Source organism: Haliotis cracherodii, unplaced genomic scaffold (assembly GCF_022045235.1).
Source record: "Haliotis cracherodii isolate W230 unplaced genomic scaffold, xgHalCrac1.p SCAF_42, whole genome shotgun sequence".
Lineage (NCBI taxonomy): Eukaryota > Metazoa > Mollusca > Gastropoda > Lepetellida > Haliotidae > Haliotis > Haliotis cracherodii.
Window position 1 is genome coordinate 785,429 of NW_027266300.1, and position 22,397 is coordinate 807,825.

At 43.5% G+C, this 22,397-nt stretch overlaps 1 protein-coding gene across 3 annotated transcripts in view; it reads right to left on the bottom strand.

Annotated features, from left to right (window-relative positions):
- The window catches only part of LOC139441617 (uncharacterized), a 55,860-nt gene that overhangs the window by 12,385 nt on the left and 21,078 nt on the right, over window positions 1-22,397 (bottom strand). For 2 of the 3 annotated variants that reach the window (XM_071222429.1, XM_071222428.1), the window contains exons 1-5: window positions 3,919-4,084; window positions 3,075-3,220; window positions 2,623-2,696; window positions 2,174-2,331; window positions 1,771-1,843 (exon numbers count right to left, since the gene is read on the bottom strand). In XM_071222429.1, coding sequence (XP_071078530.1) covers window positions 1,771-1,843; window positions 2,174-2,331; window positions 2,623-2,696; window positions 3,075-3,220; window positions 3,919-3,936 — 469 coding nt within the window. In that variant the 5' untranslated portion in view covers window positions 3,937-4,084. Of the gene's footprint in view, window positions 1-1,770; window positions 1,844-2,173; window positions 2,332-2,622; window positions 2,697-3,074; window positions 3,221-3,918; window positions 4,085-6,234; window positions 6,379-22,397 lie in introns of those variants that run through there. The other variant, XM_071222430.1, reaches the window with a different exon arrangement.

Genomic DNA, 22,397 nt, shown 5'->3' on the forward strand with positions numbered 1-22,397 from the left:
AACACAGGTGTCATTACAGGCAGATTTATACATAGGTGTCATTACAGGCAGATTTATACACAGGTGTCATTACAGGGGGATTTATACACAGGTGTCATTACCGGCAGATTTATACACCGGTGTCATTACAGGCGGATTTATACACAGGTGTCATTACAGGCAGATTTATACTCAGGTGTCATTGCAGGAGATTTATACACAGGTGTCATTACAAGCAGATTTATACACGGGTGTCATTACAGGCGGATTTATACACCGGTGTCATTACAGGCGGATTTATACACAGGTGTCATTACAGGCAGATTTATACACAGGTGTCATTACAGGGGGATTTATACATAGGTGTCATTACAGGCAGATTTATACACCGGTGTCATTACAGGGGGATTTATACATAGGTGTCATTACAGGGGGATTTATACACAGGTGTCATTACAGGCAGATTTATACACAGGTGTCATTACAAGAGATTTATACACAGGTGTCATTACAAGCAGATTTATACACGGGTGTCATTACAGGCAGATTTATACTCAGGTGTCATTACAGGGGGATTTATACACAGGTGTCATTACAGGCAGATTTATACACAGGTGTCATTACAGGGGGATTTATACACATGTGTCCTTACAGGCGGATTTATACACAGGTGTCATTACAGGCAGATTTATACACCGGTGTCATTACAGGCAGATTTATAAACTGGTGTTATTACAGGCGGATTTATACACCGGTGTCATTAAAGGCGGATTTATACACAGGTGTCATTACAGGTGGATTTATACACTGGTGTCATTACAGGCAGATTTATACACAGGTGGCAATACAGGTGGATTTATACACCGATGTCATTACAGGCAGATTTATACACATGTGTTACCATAGGTGGATTTATACACCGGTGTCATTACAGGCGGATTTATACACAGGTGTCAATACAGGGGGATTTATACACAGGTGTCATTACAGGCAGATTAAGAGCAAGCAATTATTCCCAATAACCAACGCTCAAGGAGAGAAAAGCTTAGTAATCAAAACATGTGTTTGGCTAAATGAGCTATTTCAGATCCATGGATACAATTCTACAAATTTGATGCTGAATAACTGGCATTTGTTTTTTCAACTTTGTACACCACTATCCCACATGACAAACATAAAGTAAAACACAACTACATTCCTTGATCCATGGGGCTTTTGTTACCAAACGTGGTGACCAGAGATATAGTTACACATCTATCAGGTCTATTTGTCAAAATGAAAGCAAATGCCATCTGTAGTTTACTGAGAAAACAATATGTGAATTGCTTGACTTCCTCATTTATAACATCTAGGTAAACATTTGGGGCAAGACATTCAGGCAAGAAGTAGGCATCCCCATGGGCACTAATTCGCTTCCCTTGTACAATCGATTCTGCTTTTGGCAGAGATCTCTTATGAATATGGAAAGGGTTTTGTCGCTTTTATTCACAAGGAATGCACCACACTGATATGGACGACAACTGCATTCTAAGGTTAAGTTACACTTCTCTTTGCTCCTTCATCTGATCCTCAGATCAATGTGGCAATGTGATGCAAGGAACTAAAACAGAAACAAATATAAATCCACAAAACTAATGTCATCTACTCAAAGCCATGTTTATAGACTTGCAGTGTACAAATGCTGTATTCATTGGCCTGTATAAAAAGTGGCCAGCTCAGGAAGATAATACTGTCCTATAGTGACACAACTGAAGGGGTCCCATCTGATGCCGGATGTGGAATTGCACCTACCTGTGTCTCTAGTCTGGTAGTCTGTATAGGCCTCAGGAGCAGACATCTGATGACTGGACTTTTCACCTGAATTCTGCAATGAAAAAGTGAATGCACATTAAAATGTTGAGAGACAAGTGATGGAGGGGTTGAGAGACAGGTGATGGAGGGTTGAGGGGTTGACAGACAAGTGATGGAGGGTTGAGGGGTTGACAGACAAGTGATGGAGGATGGAGGGGTTGAGAGACAGGTGATGGAGGATGGAGGGGTTGAGAGACAAGTGATGGAGGATGGAGGGGTTGAGAGGCAAGTGACGGAGGGTTGAGGGGTTGAGAGACAGGTGATGGAGGGGTTGACAGACAAGTGATGGAGGATGGAGGGGTTGAGAGGTTCTTGCTGTGCTCAGGCTGATGGAGAGTCCTACCTGCTGCCACTGCTGTGTTGCGGTGTGGACGTCGTCATCGTCACTTGAGTCGGAAAAGTCCGGTAGAATGCACCGCTCCTCCAGGGCCTGCAGCAGACTCAGACACTTGCAGGCTGACGCCGTCACGTCGTCCTCAACAGCTCCCCCTGCATCGCAATCTGCAACATGGTGAACAGAACAAGCTCTTCAGTTAAGTCATGTTTCCACCATCATTAAACTCTTCTTTCAGGAACATATAATATCCACCACTGACTGCGTTGTCATGCTGGAGAAGTGTTTAACGCTGGCAGCATCGTGGTCAGGTCAAAGCATTCCAGTGAGAATCCATGGCTATTACTGACAACTTGTGTGCCTTGATGTAAGAGCACATAGTGACATTACTGAAACACTGCAGCCAGCACAACCACTACTCACTATCTGGCAAGTTGTCATGCGTTCGGAGGACTCACCATCTTTGCCAACCCTGGCTGACTTCTGGAGTCCCTGTCTAGTCAGTGACTCCTCGCGCTGTACAAGCTGATATCTGGGGAAACAAGTGCACTGCTCTTACAACAAAACATAGATATACTTCCTGCGTTAAAACTAGCAGTAAATATTACTTATCGTTGGGTGGAGACTTCCAGATGAATGTTTATATTTGTTTAATGTCAAGAATCATCAGAAATACGAGGCTTGATTAATAATTTCTGAGCTCAACTGACTCATGTTTTATAAAGACACCAACAACCTGCACTTATTAATTCTGATTAAATATGGGATCTCAGTTACTCCAAACAGAATGTGTATCAATATCAAAAGTTTAACATGCCACCAAAGTATTGCTTTCCCACCATGGAACATCACTCATTACACAGGAAGCTGATCAATCACAATGTCTTCCCAAACCCATTCAATTCCTCACCTGACTTTCTCCGATACGGCGCCATTTTTGACCAGCTCCCCCAGGAGGATGTCCCTCTCTGACTGCAGGGTGCTGACCTTGTTCTGCAGCCCCTTCTGAAGGTCAAGGACTTCCCGTAGGTGGCCAGAGACCGTGTTTATGTCATTCTGGGAACATGTTTGCAACAGGAATCGATAAAGTTGATAAGCAATTAATTTCTTCGGTGTTTTAATTTATACCTGAATCCGTTTTTATTTGTCTATATTTTTTTTTATCCCTGTCCAGATTATTCATCTGCACAGATCCTCTCATTTATCCTGAAAACTGCCACAATAGAGGTTATGTAGACTGTTTGTGTGGTAAATGTTTTCCTGACAAGTGACCCTCCGACATACACTAATGTCATGATGCTACACTTATAGGAAGGGAGGAGGGTAGGACGGAACATATCACGTACATGGTCTTTGTCAAGGTATGGTTGACAGGTAGCCCAAGATATTTGTTTGTTTGTAGTTTAACGCTGCTAACCCAAGAAATATCAACACAACTTTGCAAGTCTTCACAATATAGTCAAATTCAGTCTCCATTCATGTTTCCCTCAGACGGGTGCTCCCCATGCAGCATCTATCTGGGTGTTCTTACTAGCTTACATCAGAAGCGGTGTTAGAAATTGGCACTAGTCCCATAGTCCTTGTCAAACTGCCCAATAGTCAAGGTATCATAAGGACTAGCAGAAATTTGTCTTTTTTAAGAGTCAGTTTCTATTGCTTAAATGTTATAAAAATTCCCAAATTTGCTTGAAAGCATAATTCAGTTTGCCAGGTGCCAGGGTCACGTGGTTTAAACCCTGCTGTCCCTGGCCCACCTTCAGTGTGGTGATCATGTCGGTGAAGCTCTGCTGATGACGTTCTCGGTCCTCCTGAATCTCCCGACGGATGTCCGCTATCAGCTCGGACTTGTGGTTAGTCTGCTGCTCCTAGTACAGAGGCATGGCAGCAATGAGCATGATGAATACTTATAATACAGTATTCCTTTAGCAATAAACAATAAACAGAAGTTGTTATAAATAAAGTTGTACACCTCTTCAATTAGCATTTTGATTATTTATATATGTGTGTGTGTGTCTGAGTTGGGTTTAACGTCGCTTTTAACAGCATAATACTATTCCAGTTATATCGCGGCGTGTCAGCTTAATGTGGGAGGAAAGCCTGATGATGCAGGTCTCAGACATTTACCACTTCGGTGAAACACACGAGCACGGTTATGGTGCTGACAAACCTAGAAACATAATCAGGGTGAACCGGGATTTGAACCCACAATCATAGGTTTCGGGCTTGTCCAAGGGACGCAACTCTACACAGCGACTTGCGACGGCGCCTAAGACGACTTTGTGTGTCTACTGGTATATTCGGTATATTCCATTGCAGATCTTTATTAGCTGATCAAACATACATGAATTCTGCAGCAGAGAAGAATGAACTGATTGTCACATGAAAGAGCATTTAAGCAAAACTATGTTAGAAATTGTTATTACTGGTTTATAAAAACCCAATAGACTTGACCCAAGTGAGTACAAATACATTGAATAGCTAAAAAAAACCCTATAACTACATAAGACACAGGGCAAGTTATTAAAAACAAATCTTTCAAATGTTTGCAAATCATGTCACAAGTGTCTTTCTCTACAACCAAGTACATTGGTAAAATAACATACAAAAATAAAGTTGTGATAAATGATGCTTTGTTTCCACCTATATCAATTAAAGGTTAAACATTCTTGAATTCACAGCTAAACTTGGCAGCTTCATGTGAAATTCTGTGCACTACTGACATCCCTGCAACATTAAGGGCTAAAGGCTGGGACTACAAGAGCGATCAGGAGTCATCTTACACTGAAGGCTTGGACTACAAGAGCGATCAGGAGTCATCTTACACTGAAGGCTGGGACTACAAGAACGATCAGGAGTCATCTTACACTGAAGGCTGGGACTACAAGAAAAATCAGGAGTCATCTTACACTGAAGGCTGGGACTACAAGAGCGATAAGGAGTCATCTTACACTGAAGGCTGGGACTACAAGAGCGATCAGGAGTCATCTTACACTGAAGGCTGGGACTACAAGAGCGATCAGGAGTCATCTTACACTGAAGGCTGGGACTACAAGAGCGATCAGGAGTCATCTTACACTGAAGGCTGGGACTACAAGACGATAAGGAGTCATCTTACACTGAAGGCTGGGACTACAAGAGCGATCAGGAGTCATCTTACACTGAAGGCTGGGACTACAAGAGCGATAAGGAGTCATCTTACACTGAAGGCTGGGACTACAAGAGCGATCAGGAGTCATCTTACACTGAAGGCTGGGACTACAAGAGCGATAAGGAGTCATCTTACACTGAAGGCTGGGACTACAAGAGCGATCAGGAGTCATCTTACACTGAAGGCTGGGACTACAAGAGCGATAAGGAGTCATCTTACACTGAAGGCTGGGACTACAAGAGCGATCAGGAGTCATCTTACACTGAAGGCTGGGACTACAAGAGCGATCAGGAGTCATCTTACACTGAAGGCTGGGACTACAAGAGCGATCAGAAGTCATCTTACACTGAAGGCTGGGACTACAAGAGCGATCAGAAGTCATCTTACACTAAAGGCTGGGACTACAAGAACGATCAGGAGTCATCTTACACTGAAGGCTGGGACTACAAGACGATAAGGAGTCATCTTACACTGAAGGCTGGGACTACAAGAGCGATCAGGAGTCATCTTACACTGAAGGCTGGGACTACAAGAGCGATAAGGAGTCATCTTACACTGAAGGCTGGGACTACAAGAGCGATCAGGAGTCATCTTACACTGAAGGCTGGGACTACAAGAGCGATCAGGAGTCATCTTACACTGAAGGCTGGGACTACAAGAGCGATAAGGAGTCATCTTACACTGAAGGCTGGGACTACAAGAGCGATTAGGAGTCATCTTACACTGAAGGCTGGGACTACAAGAGCGATAAGGAGTCATCTTACACTGAAGGCTGGGACTACAAGACGATAAGGAGTCATCTTACACTGAAGGCTGGGACTGCAAGAACGATCAGGAGTCATCTTACACTGAATAAAGCCCTGCTAGTAATACTGACTCAGGTTCAACCTGGAGTGCAGGACAGTGACGGTGTTCTACTTGCCTTAAATGATGAGATGACCCTGTCCACGCTGTCTCTGTGGTCCTGCATACGGCGCTGGAGGTGGTTGTCTCCTTCCTGGATCTTGGTCAGCTCCTCCATGGCGATCACAAACCCTTGCTTCATCTCGTGAACCATCTCCTCGATCTGAAACACAGAGAAACATGAGTAACAGGAGGAATCACCCCACCAACAGAAAGACAGGGAGGATGTATCTATTATAGAGAATCTCACCCGAGTGTCTTTTGATATCAACTATATCAACACGTGTTGATAAGAGTGGAAAAACTCAGAGACTTCGTAACCAATGATGTCACAATGGTCTGCAAAGCATTGTGATGAAACTTCATTGCAGCAATATCTACAATGTAGATATCGCTTGATATCACCCAATCGATATCTCTTATGGGAGCCAGTTTTGGATGATGAATGAAAATTTATATACCAGACCTCAAAGTTCAATTTTATTCTTGGGAGCTATTGGCTCCTAAATTGTTTTTAAACCTGTAAATACTTCACACGGTCATCGATTCTCACAATTTTAGTTCAGTATTTATCAATGCATTGTATTTCTGTCTCTATTATTATTATGCAGATAGTAATATCAGGTAGCCAGCTTGATTATTCGAAGTGGCCAAGAGGTGACTGCTAAAAAAATATTGGTCGCCATGGCGACCAAATTAGTTGCAACTTTGCAGCCTGTATACCACACCTCATACTGAAGCTGTATCACAGCAGGGGATCCGCCACTCACTGTACCATGCGGGTCCACACCCAGTCCTCTGAGACAAGTTAACGTACTAACTGTTAGATTGATCCTATTCCTGACTACCAGAAAACCTTGTGTAAGCCCTATCTGTCATGGAGGTTCAAGTCGTGGATAGTTGTAAAGGATCACCTGAAACGATCATGGTCATCGATGTGTACCATGTCATGCACATGTACTGTCTGCATTCAGCCAGGTCAACCTTGGTGCTGCTCAATATGAAACAACATCTAATGATGATATTTGTGTCTTGTTTATATTACATTTTCAAATATACTGAACGAAAGAGTGTCAGCACTGCAATGGTCATATGGATATGCAGGGGAGACAACTCTGCCATCCTTGTTGCAACACATTTTGCATCACTGAACCTGAGCATACAGGCGGATGTACAGTCAATTAGAACAAGACATGGATGAGGATGTTAACACAATTATCCATCACTTACATCACAATATACCCATCAGTAAAAGTGGACATGGTATCAACAGTGAGATGCATTACACGGAATGCCTCAGCGTCATTATTTGTAAAGAGAACATGAGATACAGTCCACGGAGACCTGGGGACGTTTATTACCAGCCAGTGAGAGTAAAGTATTGCCCCTGACACAGCAGTGTGCTAACTGCGCTACATCTGGTCCTGGTCAGAGTAACTGTCTGTACTGCTATTGCTAACACATGCTTCCACCCAGGTGCTCAGCTGGGCCATGAAACTGTCACTCAACACAGACCCAAAGGTAATCTGTCCCCATATACCTGGACTCTATCTATGGTACATAACGAAATATATATGCTTCCTCTCAAACAGCATAGCCCGAAACTTCTACCACAGTCAACACCAGCTCAAAGCCACCTTACAGTGTGGAGGCAGAGGGCTGCTACACTGCAGGTGTCTTGTAGTTACTCATTGTTTCACTATTGTGTGTAAAAAACAATAATGTCGGACACTGGCAAGATTGGAATAAACAACGATTGTTTCCCCAGCCAGACTGGAGGGAGTAGGTTACAGCACAAGGGTATCACATGGGGAAATGGATACTCCCAGGGGGAACACGAGACAGTGGTGTGGAACGGGTTACTGTGTTCATCATCTGATCAACAAGTGTTACATTCAGCCAGTAGTGATTACAGTAACACCACACAGGAAATGTGTTCCTTCCATAATAATGAGGGCTGAGTGTGTTCATTGGGTGCTCGTCTTGGCAATGCTCAGCACTACTGGATGATGTAGTGCCACCATACAACCAGGTGGGATTCTCATACATTAATATACAACATGGTATGATATTACTCCAATATGGGTTGATGACTGGGATGTGTTGTACCTGAATGGCCCTTTCCTCTTCAGGGTGTTTGTTTTGGCTGTGAGGATTGTTGTCTACCATGAAATGACACTGAACATATACATTACCAAAATAGTGAGTCACAAGTGTGTTCTAGATGTGAAAAGCATGAACGGAAAGGTTTCCAGGTATATCACGTGTTGGATCCAGTACACAAAATATTCTGGACATGCTACAGCATCATTAGAAACTTACAGTGTTAGTCCACTAGTTTTATTATGTTTGTTTGTTGTTTGACGCCACACTCAACAATGTTCCATCAAAATGACGGCGGTCTGCAATAAATCGAGTCTGGACCAGTCAATCCAGTGATTGACATCATGCTCATCAATCCATGCAATTGGGATCGATTACATGCATCAACCAAGTCAGCAAGCCTGACCACCAAATCCTGTTAGTTGCCTCTTATGAAAAAGCATATGACCCTGGTTCTACCCTAGACGTGGCTCAATAAGACCCTGGTTCTACCCTAGACGTACCTCAGTAAGACCCTGGTTCTACCCTAGACATACCTCAGTAAGACCCTGGTTCTACCCTAGACGTACCTCAGTAAGACCCTGGTTCTACCCTAGACGTACCTCAATAAGACCCTGGTTCTACCCTAGACGTGGCTCAATAAGACCCTGGTTCTACCCTAGACGTGGCTCAATAAGACCCTGGTTCTACCCTAGACGTACCTCAGTAAGACCCTGGTTCTACCCTAGACATACCTCAGTAAGACCCTGGTTCTACCCTAGACGTACCTCAATAAGACCCTGGTTCTACCCTAGACGTACCTCAGTAAGACCCTGGTTCTACCCTAGACGTACCTCAAGAAGACCCTGGTTCTACCATGGATGTACCCCAGTAAGACCCTGGTTCTACCCTAGACGTGGCTCAGTAAGACCCTGGTTCTACCCTAGACGTACCTCAGTAAGACCCTGGTTCTACCCTAGACGTACCTCAATAAGACCCTGGTTCTACCCTAGACGTGGCTCAATAAGACCCTGGTTCTACCCTAGACGTGGCTCAGTAAGACCCTGGTTCTACCCTAGACGTACCTCAGTAAGACCCTGGTTCTACCCTAGACGTACCTCAGTAAGACCCTGGTTCTACCCTAGACGTACCTCAGTAAGACCCTGGTTCTACCCTAGACGTACCTCAGTAAGACCCTGGTTCTACCCTAGACGTACCTCAGTAAGACCCTGGTTCTACCCTAGACATACCTCAGTAAGACCCTGGTTCTACCCTAGACATACCTCAGTAAGACCCTGGTTCTACCCTAGACGTACCTCAGTAAGACCCTGGTTCTACCCTAGACGTACCTCAATAAGACCCTGGTTCTACCCTAGACGTGGCTCAGTAAGACCCTGGTTCTACCCTAGACGTGGCTCAGTAAGACCCTGGTTCTACCCTAGACGTACCTCAGTAAGACCCTGGTTCTACCCTAGACGTACCTCAGTAAGACCCTGGTTCTACCCTAGATGTACCTCAGTAAGACCCTGGTTCTACCCTAGACGTACCTCAGTAAGACCCTGGTTCTACCCTAGACGTACCTCAGTAAGACCCTGGTTCTACCCTAGACGTACCTCAGTAAGACCCTGGTTCTACCCTAGACATACCTCAGTAAGACCCTGGTTCTACCATGGATGTACCTCAGTAAGACCCTGGTTCTACCCTAGACATACCTCAGTAAGACCCTGGTTCTACCATGGATGTACCTCAGTAAGACCCTGGTTCTACCCTAGACGTGGCTCAGTAAGACCCTGGTTCTACCCTAGACGTACCTCAGTAAGACCCTGGTTCTACCCTAGACATACCTCAGTAAGACCCTGGTTCTACCATGGATGTACCCCAGTAAGACCCTGGTTCTACCCTAGACGTACCTCAATAAGACCCTGGTTCTACCATGGATGTACCCCAGTAAGACCCTGGTTCTACCCTAGACATACCTCAATAAGACCCTGGTTCTACCCTAGACGTGGCTCAGTAAGACCCTGGTTCTACCCTAGACATACCTCAGTAAGACCCTGGTTCTACCCTAGACATACCTCAGTAAGATCCTGGTTCTACCCTAGACATACCTCAGTAAGACCCTGGTTCTACCCTAGACATACCTCAATAAGACCCTGGTTCTACCCTAGACATACCTCAGTAAGACCCTGGTTCTACCCTAGACATACCTCAATAAGACCCTGGTTCTACCCTAGACGTGGCTCAATAAGACCCTGGTTCTACCCTAGACGTGGCTCAGTAAGACCCTGGTTCTACCCTAGACGTACCTCAGTAAGACCCTGGTTCTACCCTAGACGTACCTCAGTAAGACCCTGGTTCTACCCTAGACGTACCTCAGTAAGACCCTGGTTCTACCCTAGACGTACCTCAGTAAGACCCTGGTTCTACCCTAGACGTACCTCAGTAAGACCCTGGTTCTACCCTAGACATACCTCAGTAAGACCCTGGTTCTACCCTAGACATACCTCAGTAAGACCCTGGTTCTACCCTAGACGTACCTCAGTAAGACCCTGGTTCTACCCTAGACGTACCTCAATAAGACCCTGGTTCTACCCTAGACGTGGCTCAGTAAGACCCTGGTTCTACCCTAGACGTGGCTCAGTAAGACCCTGGTTCTACCCTAGACGTACCTCAGTAAGACCCTGGTTCTACCCTAGACGTACCTCAGTAAGACCCTGGTTCTACCCTAGACGTACCTCAGTAAGACCCTGGTTCTACCCTAGACGTACCTCAGTAAGACCCTGGTTCTACCCTAGACGTACCTCAGTAAGACCCTGGTTCTACCCTAGACGTACCTCAGTAAGACCCTGGTTCTACCCTAGACATACCTCAGTAAGACCCTGGTTCTACCATGGATGTACCTCAGTAAGACCCTGGTTCTACCCTAGACATACCTCAGTAAGACCCTGGTTCTACCATGGATGTACCTCAGTAAGACCCTGGTTCTACCCTAGACGTGGCTCAGTAAGACCCTGGTTCTACCCTAGACGTACCTCAGTAAGACCCTGGTTCTACCCTAGACATACCTCAGTAAGACCCTGGTTCTACCATGGATGTACCCCAGTAAGACCCTGGTTCTACCCTAGACGTACCTCAATAAGACCCTGGTTCTACCATGGATGTACCCCAGTAAGACCCTGGTTCTACCCTAGACATACCTCAATAAGACCCTGGTTCTACCCTAGACGTGGCTCAGTAAGACCCTGGTTCTACCCTAGACATACCTCAGTAAGACCCTGGTTCTACCCTAGACATACCTCAGTAAGATCCTGGTTCTACCCTAGACATACCTCAGTAAGACCCTGGTTCTACCCTAGACATACCTCAATAAGACCCTGGTTCTACCCTAGACATACCTCAGTAAGACCCTGGTTCTACCCTAGACATACCTCAGTAAGATCCTGGTTCTACCCTAGACATACCCCAGTAAGACCCTGGTTCTACCATGGATGTACCCCAGTAAGACCCTGGTGTCTGTTATCACCCAGGTGTCGCCATGTCAGCACCACACATTCCCTGCCCTCGTCCTGCCTGTTATCGCCCAGGTGTCGCCATGTCAGCACCACACATTCCCTGCCCTCGTCCTGCCTGTTATCGCCCAGGTGTCGCCATGTCAGCACCACACATTCCCTGCCCTCGTCCTGCCTGTTATCACCCAGGTGTCGCCATGTCAGCACCACACATTCCCTGCCCTTGTCCTGCCTGTTATCACCCAGGTGTCGCCATGTCAGCACCATCAGTGAACAATGCCAGGCAAGCTGAACATGACTGATCAATTATCAGGAACACAAATTGGGCAATTAGCCAATGATTCAACAAGACTTTGGTTTCAAGTTTATTCCATGACATCATAATTCAAAGTTTTCTCTAAAAGGGTATGAATCAATAAACATCAATCAATTGATTCACCTCCCAAAGGTTCCAAATAGAGGAAAGCAGCTCTTTCTATTTAAGGAAAGTCTAATAGAAGGAAATAGATTACTAAAACTTCAAAGATTTACTTTTAAGTAGTTTTTGATCGACTACACCAAACATACCCCATTTGCATGGCCAACTTTTATGTTTCAATATTCTTGCAGATTCAGTCCTTCAGGCAATCAATACATGAATAAATCAATAACTGAACCAGTCAATGAAGTAATCAATACCAGATACTGCTGACAGGGCACAACACCGGGTGGGGTCAGTACAAGCAGGCAGCACCTGTCTATGTACATGTGTGCACTCCGTCCCCCTTCCCTGCATGACCTACCTACCTCCCACTGTAACCTGGCCCCTGAACTGTCACAACGTACTGTCACAATGTACAGTCACCACGTACAATCTCCATACCTCCCACTGTAACCTGGCCCCTGAACTGTCACAACGTACAGTCTCCACGTACAATCTCCATACCTCCCACTGACAGGCAAAACATGTGCTGTCACCCTGAACTGTCACAACATACAGGTACAATGTACAGGTTACAATGTACAGTCTCCATGTACAATCTCCATACAGGCATAGACGGGTGAACTGGGTTGGCACACAATAAGGGAATGGTGCCAATTCATAGGCTACGAAGACATGGCGGCTATTGACAGCAGTCCAGGGATCTGCCTGAGTGGAGAGTGAGGGGAATGTCCTGCAGCTGAAGACACTAGATGTTGCACGAGCAGGACGAGTGACATAAACATCCTACACTCAGTCTGTCAGTACAGTAGTTCAGTGGGGGTGGGTTTGTTGTGTTTGTTTGTTGTTTAACGCCGCACTCAGCAATATTCCAGCTATATTATGGCGGTCTGTAAATAATCGAGTCTGGATTGATATCATGAGTATCTATCCACGCAATTGGGACACGATGATGTGCATCCAACAAGTTAGCGAGCCTGACAACCCAGTCCCATTAGTCGCCTCTTACAACAAGCATAGTTGCTTTTTCAGCAAGCATGGGTTGCTGAAGACCTATTCTTCCCCGGATCTTCACGTGTCTTGGTAACTTCTTCACGACTGATGTACTTCAGTACCATCTCAGGCCACACAGGAACCTGGACCCACTCAATACTATCCTCTCCTGGCAATACTATGCACTTAATACTATCCACTCCTGGCAATACTATGCACTTAATACTATCCACTCCTGGCAATACTATCTACTCAATACTATCCACTCCTGGCAATACTATCTACTCCTGACATTATTATCATAAAATCACTCAAATCTTAGATTATGTTCTGTTAATATGCACATACCTATAGAGTCCAAGTGAAAGTTTACCATGTCTATTACACCTTCAGATCTTGATGACATGTTGATGGCTTTAAATACACAAAATACTGGGAAATGTTGAAAGGTGAATGACAGTTTTAAAACAACATTGATACTTTTCAAGGTTATTAAAAAAATATGTTCATCAAAATATCGACAAGTAGCACCTTTTTTATAGATTTGGCGGTCAGGTAGTCTAGTGGTTAAAGCGTTTGCTCGTCACGCAGAAGACCTGGGTTCGATTCCCGACATGACTACAATGTGTGAAGCACGTTGTGATATTGCTGGAATATTGCTAAAAGCAGAGTAAAACCATAGTCACTCACTCACTTTTTAATAAATCATTTGTTTTATAACGCATGCATGCATGTTTCTAAATAAAACTAACGCAGACTCTATGACGAAAATAAGCGATGATCTGTAAAAGACTGATCTATTGAAAATGACAGTTGTTGTTCTTGCCATCTTGTCATACATCATGATGACGCTAATAGGACAGTGTGACATCAATGTGCAGAACAATTTCCTAACTGTGTTGTCAGTTAAAGAAAGATCTAGAAAATGTTTGTGAGGGAATCAGACTGACTCAGGTTTACCATGTTTACTGACAAAACATTGATTAATTAGAGGACACTATTAACTGAAGTTTTCTATCAGCAGGCAGTAGAATAAGTTTTGAATCTCGTACAATATCTGCCGGGTGATAGTGTTAAGATTTGCTGAAACCACACAATACCTTATAAATTTATATTCTTTAATAACATAAAGGCAATCTATTAAGTTTACACAGTTGCCATTTGAATTCTGCTTCAGTAATCATCACGTACACTCAGTTCAACAAGGGCTTACTTTCACATCAGATATATCTCCCTGGTACACACTGTACACATGACAAACATTCCCCAACTGATCAAGTTATCTTAGCCTAATTATGTTCTGAACCAAGGCTGGTTTGATATTTGAAAGCAATAACATTTGTACAACGGGTCTGGTTTATAGCAGAACAGGCCAGACTTAGCCTTGCTCCAAGGCTGTAAGGAATGATAAATCCATGGGTGTCTAGAAATTCTATCCTCATAATAGGCAAGTCTAGATATGTTGGCAGTACATGGACTCCAGTCTCTTATAGGGTCAACTTGTTCTTATTTTTTATATAATCAAGAAATTATGATTTGAACTAATAATTATTGTCTTAGAGACTTGTGCAAGTCTAGGATATTAGTCTTGGAGAATGAAAGCAGCTCAACACAAGCTGCTTCACACACAGGCCCTGTGTACTGACAACAGTATCTCCTTCAACACTCAGTAATGAGTCAGGCTTATGATTACCAAGTCCACCCAGGCTTCAACACTCCGTCATTAGTCAGGCTTATGATTACCAAATCCACCCATCTGGTCGAGCTGCTCCACCTGTAGGGTCACAAGTGAGTCTGGGGGTTCTGTGCCACAAGCGTCCTACACAAAATGTCATCTGTGACTTTTACCACTAGCCCGAAGCCTAATTTATTTCGGTCCAATAAGCATGATAAGCTTAGTAGGCTTTGTCAGTCAACCGTTTGTAAGGAAGAAATAATATTTGAAGTAGCCTACTGAAAAAAAAGGTTGGGGCTAGTAGACTCAAGTGTTTGGCACAGACTGACATTTCCCCCTTGCTTATCACAGAGCAGTCACCACTAACAGCCTGCCGAGACGATTGGACACAAGTGTGGCACAGCTAATATAGATCTTATGTCATGGCTTCGTGGAGGCAACTTGTATTTCACTAATATTAATAACAAGACCAATAGAGAGGAAGAGGCATAATGGTTGTTTGTTGTTTAACGCCACACTCAGCAATATACAAGCTATATGACGGCTGTCTGTAACTAATCAAGTCTGGACCAGACAATCCGGTGATTGACATCATGAGCATCAATTCACTCAGTTGGGATACGATGACATGCATCAACCAAGTCAGCGAGACTGTTAGTCACCTCTTACGACAAGCATAGTTTTTTACAGCAAGAATGGATTGCTGAAGACCTATTCTACCCAGGATCTTCACAAGCCAGGAAGAGGCAACCTCCTCCTTATCCAGCTGTATCAATTGCTGGATCTATTTCCCTGATCAGATTGTCCAAGTATAAACACTTCAAGTGCAGCACACAAGAAGCCCTGTATGTGCACTGCAGACTGTGGAGCACAACTCACTAAGGAACACATTATAATTCAAAAACAATCAGTGCAGTTTTATACATGAGTCGGTGAATAGATGACTGAGGCAATGATTTCCTACATGCCCTTCACCAGATGCACAGTTCAAGCTTGAACAACAGGGAGGAAATGATTCAAACCTGACCTTCACCTTGCCTATTTGAAGCTATTGGTTGGTGTCTATGTCGTGTGTTTTAAATGTCAGGGGGTGTGTCATTACAGTGGAATGACAACAGTGCCAGGCAGACACATGACCTGCGCTGGGCTGTGCCCTGGGTACAGCTGGGTGACATTTGATAGCCCAACATGCATAATTCATAGCATTTCCCACATTAAACCAAGGCTGTTTTGGAGACTGCAAATCCAGGACTTGAACATAAGCTGCATTGTCTGTTTATGTCATGAAGCGATAGCAGAGTCATGAATGTATTATTTATTAAAACTGTAGAAGCTTGTACAGATGGTGAAATTTCAGTAGATTTGATCCTTTGGGGGTTTCTGTGAATCGACAGGAAGATAGGACATGACCTCATTACCAGCTCAGATTGGAGTGCCTCTCGATACAATAAACTTAAACTTGGATGGTCATACCGAAGGATCACTTTGTCTCAAGAAGCACATTACCTCTTGATAACTAACTTGGATAGTCATACCGAAGGATCACTTTGTCTCAAGAAGCACATGACCTCTCGATAACTAACTTGGATAGTCATACCGAAGGATCACTTTGTCTCAAGATGCACATGACCTCTCGATAACTAACTTGGATAGTCATACCGAAGGATCACTTTGGCTCAAGAAGCACATGACCTTAAATGAAAGCTAATGAAACAGAAAAGCAGGCCTCATAACCCATTGCACAAACTACATTAAACCAATACTTTTAAGCTTCATCGATGTTTTGACAAGAAACTATTTCAACTCTGTTCACCTCTGACAGCTGTTGCAGGATTAGCGAGATTGACAAGTGAGAAGAATTCCTTAGTGTTATTCAGAATTCCAGTCAGAGAAATATGCACACTGACTCATTGGGACATGAACCTGCAACATGTGCATTGTGAGCTATCCGGGTTGATTCCTCCCCATGTTACCATCTCTGTACAGGGGGGCTCCGCCTGACATTCTGCCATCACCTGCCAATGTTTACACTTCCTGCTGGTACTACACACACAGGTATGGAGGGCCCGCAGCGAGGAATAGGACACGGCGACCCAACATCTAGCAACACATCAAATTCTGTACATTCTAAAGGCACATCAATAAAGTGAGTGAGTGAGTGAGTGAGTGAGTGAGTGAGTGAGTGAGTGAGTGAGTGAGTGAGTGTTTTAGCAATATTCCAGCAATACCACGTCGAGGGACACCAGAATTCAGGTTCATGTGGAGAATTGAACCCGAGTCCTCGGCGTGACGAGCCAACACATTTACTACCAGACAACCGTCACCCTTATGAAGATGTGGGTCTTCAGTGCCACACTGTGATATGTATCGAATGATGTTGCCCGAAGTATGCATACACATCGACTGCCCTTGAATCAGTGAGTCATGAATGAATCAGTTAAATTTGCAATTAAACTCATGATTCTGCAGAGGGAATTCCAGCACCTTAGACAAATAGGCCACCCAATTGCACCCTCAAAGAACAGTATGAAGGGGATAAATTTCCCTCGTCTTTTAGTACTCCCTTGCCTTTCAGTAAGGACTGTTCCCGATTTCAACAGCAAGTACTGTTCCCATTCTCAACAGCAAGTACTGTTCCCCATCACAACAGTAAGTACTGTTCCCTATTTCAACAGCAAGTACTGTTGCCCATCACAACAGTAAGTACTGTTCCCCATCTCAACAGCAAGTACTGTTCCCCATCACAACAGTAAGTACTGTTCCCCATCTCAACAGTAAGTATTGTTCCCCATCTCAGCAGCAAGTACTGTTCCCCATCACAACAGTAAGTATTGTTCTCCATCTCAGCAGTAAGTATTGTTCCCCATCACAACAGTAAGTACTGTTCCCCATCTCAACAGCAAGTACTGTTCCCCATCTCAACAGTATTTACTGTTCCCCATCTCAACAGCAAGTATTGTTCCCCATCTCAGCAGTAAGTACTGTTCCCCATCTCAACAGCAAGTATTGTTCCCCATCTCAGCAGTAAGTACTGTTCCCCATCTCAACAGCAAGTATTGTTCCCCATCACAACAGCAAGTATTGTTCCCCATCTCAGCAGTAAGTACTGTTCCCCATCACAACAGCAAGTATTGTTCCCCATCTCAGCAGTAAGTACTGTTCCCCATCACAACAGCAAGTATTGTTCCCCATCTCAGCAGTAAGTACTGTTCTCCATCTCAACAGTATTTACTGTTCCCCATCTCAACAGCAAGTATTGTTCCCCATCTCAGCAGTAAGTACTGTTCCCCATCACAACAGTAAGTACTGTTCCCCATCTCAACAGTATTTACTGTTTCCCATCTCAACAGTAAGACATACAAATGCATATATGATACAACACAAATGTATGATAGCTGGAAATCTGCCAATGACAAGATTCACCAGAACATACCAATCAAGCAAGGTACTTATAACACGTCTAACAGCAACTGTTTCTGATTATTAGGCAGTAAATGTGGATCTAATAGAAATACAAGTCATTTCCTTTTCCTAATGATTCCAAAGTAAATCCATTAAACTGCCCGTAATGGGAAGAGGCTGATAGCAATCATATCTCACATCTCCCTCCCTTTATGAGGCAGGTATAATAATTGTAGTATGTGATAACACAGAATATCTCACCGAAAGTGGTGCGAGTCAACTCATCAGCCCAACCAGCAGACAGCAACTACCCTGTGCCTGTGTCTAAGAGTATTCCCCCACTTCCACCCACTGCTTTAGCCAGGAATAGTAAGGAGGGGTTATCTGGCATGTCAAACACATTGGTTCTGGAGCTGTTCACCGGAGAACAAAGGCTCCCCAGCATGCCCTAAACTGCATCTTCCTCTTGGATCAAGCTGCTCTGATAATTTCTGACAATGAAACTTATCCTGAGCATTTTGCCATGTTTAGCCCTCTACTGATGCTTCAATGATCGATCATAATTGACAATTGATTGGTTACCCTCTAACAATACAAATGATCGACTGTAAAGATCAATAACTGATCATACGGGAAAACATTTACCTGCGTTTTATTCCAACAAATGTTTAACCATCCATCAAATTTATGATTAATTAAACATAGGCAAACACACTTAATATTACAACATGAGGCATACTCTATGATCATTGATGCATGAGGTATTCAGTTGTTTGTGCTCTGTCTTCGACAAGCCAAACTTCTATACCAGTATCAATGTGAAAAGAATGTTCATCACATTTTGGATGGAAGTCTGTCAGTGTCCTACATAATGAACCAATCTGAAACCTATCACACAACCACTGTGTGATCATGTTAAGTGTCATGGACCTGTTGATCCTCTACTCATATTTAGTTAGATTCCATAGGGATGCTTTCTCCCATTATCAGACTCAGACTAAGCGCAATCTGACACACCCTCATCCCCTTCCTCCTCATACCACATCCCCTCCACTCACTCCCTCCTGACCTCTTCCTCCTCTCTGCCCCCATCCTCCTGCTCCTCCTGCCTGAAGGAATGTAAAGGGATCTACTACTACATATCTGCCAGGCATCCAGTACCAGGTGGCTAATCCATACAGATCAACTTGAACCGATCTGCCCACATACTCAGAGTTCTATACAAGATGCTTCCTGATGGAATCACTCAGGAAATAACTAATGTGCCGGTGCTGGAAGCGCTGAGATTTGAGGCTATTTGACAAGATTTATATATGAGTAGGGTGAGTGACTGATATTCGAAGAGCTGCGATTGGTGGCTCTTTGACAAGGTTTACACATGAGCAGGGTGATCGAATGAGGTGTTGAGAGAGTGTAATGTGAATGCCAGTGCCACACTGAGACAAGGAACTGAACACTTGTAGACACAAGAAATGTGTGTTTCTGATACATTCCTTGTTTCCTATATGGAACACTGTCGGCGCCAACTGACGTCAGGAGTTGAAACCGATTAGCCGTCTCCCAGACCAGGTAAACCAATATTCCCACCAGTGACAGCAAGAGCAGTGCTTATCCCAGTAGTAATTTCTTAAAAAGGTTCTCAGGTTCTCCTGTATTTCTATACCTTTATCAAAACTAATGACTGCCATCAAAAGACTACCACCACAGGCAGGCTGTGATTGACAGTGTTTATCTGCCTCACTATTCTAAAAGAAGAATTTCTTCAAGTCTAAATGTCAATTTGACATTCTGGAGGAATGTGGCATTCTTGACCTCTCCGCAATGCATTCATCATAGCTAGCTGCAGAAGTCTATATATATATTATATGTATATATATATTTGTTAACCCTGATTGACATTTTGATGGAATTACAGGCAAAAACAAGTTGTTCGGCAGTTACCATTATCAGCCAGGCGCTAGGCTATCCTGGGCAGGCAGGATCAGGTGGCAAGTACATAACCTAAGCACACTCTCCTGTAATCATGCCAAGCAATGTAACAAGAACTGACCTTCGTGCAGCCACCGATGTGAGAGTGAGGCAAAATCGGCACTGTCCATTTTGAGAAGAACAGATCAAGACAGTGGTGAAGTGTTCATGACATTGTCTTTGTGATGATCAGCTGGTGCTAGCTTATGGCAGGGAGACCTGATCCACTGTCTGACATATCTACACGTCCATCACCAGCCAGCCTCGCGCTGGAGGTACAACAAGTCTTCAGCTGCCTTGTGATAAACCGAATAAGTTTCCTTCTTTGGTTTCCAATTTCAGGTTAATTAGTATTATAGAAGGTAAACACATGATGAATACTTGGATAAGGTTATATTTGTGCAAACTGATTTGTCTGTGTAATGGATGACCACACATTCTTGGGCGTTTTCGCTGATGTCAGCCAAATTTTAAAGTAATGCTCTGTTTTCTGAATATCATAGAAAAATACTGTCTGCGAATAAGTAAATGATGGTTACTATCGCTGTGGTATCCTGGGGACACGGGCCAGGCCTGTAGAAAGTACACCAAATATCCATGAAAGGATGCTGCCCAACTCCATCTCAGCCAATGATAAAGAATTGACAAAATGATAAAGAACCACTCCTCTCTATAATAATGGACACATGACAAAGTCTTAAAGGCCTCGGTGACTTTCAGAAATCCAACATTACATACTAAAAGAATTTTGAGCCTTAAAATGTAAGCTCAACAAAATCTCTTGTGTAAATCACAGCTACCAGTGATGTCAATAATGTATTTGTGTGGGAGAATGTGAGGAATGTGGTCCTCACAGTACATTGTCCTCCTGATGTTTCCTGATCAATACAGGAGGATTGTTGCACAGTGAACCAAGGAGAAAGTCGTCACACCCCATGAAACATGTGCTTCAGGATGAAGATGAAGATTGATATACATGTACATTACACAAATAATTTATACAATACACAACAAATGTTAAACCACCAGATAAAAATTTACTTTACACTTAAGTTCATGTATCTATTCCAGCTTTACCAAGCTAATCACACTGCAATATGATAGGTACATTTGAATTCCAGATTCCGAGCTAATCACACTGCAATATGACAAGTACATTTGAATTCCAGCTTCCAAGCTAATCACACTGCAATAATTCACAGGTGAATTTGTATCCCAGTTACCAAGCTAATCACCCTGCAATATGGCAGGTATATTTGTATCCCAGTTACCAAGCTAATCACCCTGCAATATGGCAGGTATATTTGTATCCCAGTTACCAAGCTAATCACCCTGCAATATGGCAGGTATATTTGTATCCCAGTTACCAAGCTAATCACCCTGCAATATGGCAGGTATATTTGTATCCCAGTTACCAAGCTAATCACCCTGCAATATGGCAGGTATATTTGTTTCAACATGATGATAAGTGATCAGTTTATGACAATGTTTAATCACAATGGTTTATTTCTGGGCCAAGCTGTCAAACTGCCTTCATGAGGAATACATTTGATGTAAGATCAGTTCCCATCAAAGGATCAGAAATGTTCCTGTGTGGGGGTTTCAAGAGAAAATCTCACAGCTCACAGCCAGGGATTTATAGGGACTTCAAGGAGCTGGACATTAAATTTGTACAACTTTCAATATTATGCAGTATGACCCCTTCACAGTGTTGGATGGGGGTCCTATTGGGCAGTTTGGCAAGGACTATCTAATGACTAGTGTCAATTTCTAATGCTGTTTGGAAATTAAGGGGGTCCTGTGGTCCTTGAGGACACCTCCAATAGTATTTGAAACATGGGACGTCTAAATCCTTAACTCTTAACATTAGGCAATGACAATAACGCATGCTGTATTTTGAACCCTGCTTTTAGAGTGACTCCCTATCTAGCAGTATTGGTGTCCTCAGTATCTACTATCTATAAACAAATAGGTCTGTAAATTATGAAAATATGTGAAAAATGGGAAAGTCCCTCACTTGCATGAATATTGTAACACATTTTTCTCTGGACACATTTCAGGCCTCAAAAGTTATTTTTTAACCAAGTAGCCATGATATGGCTAGAAATACTTTTTTCCAAGTAGCCACTGGA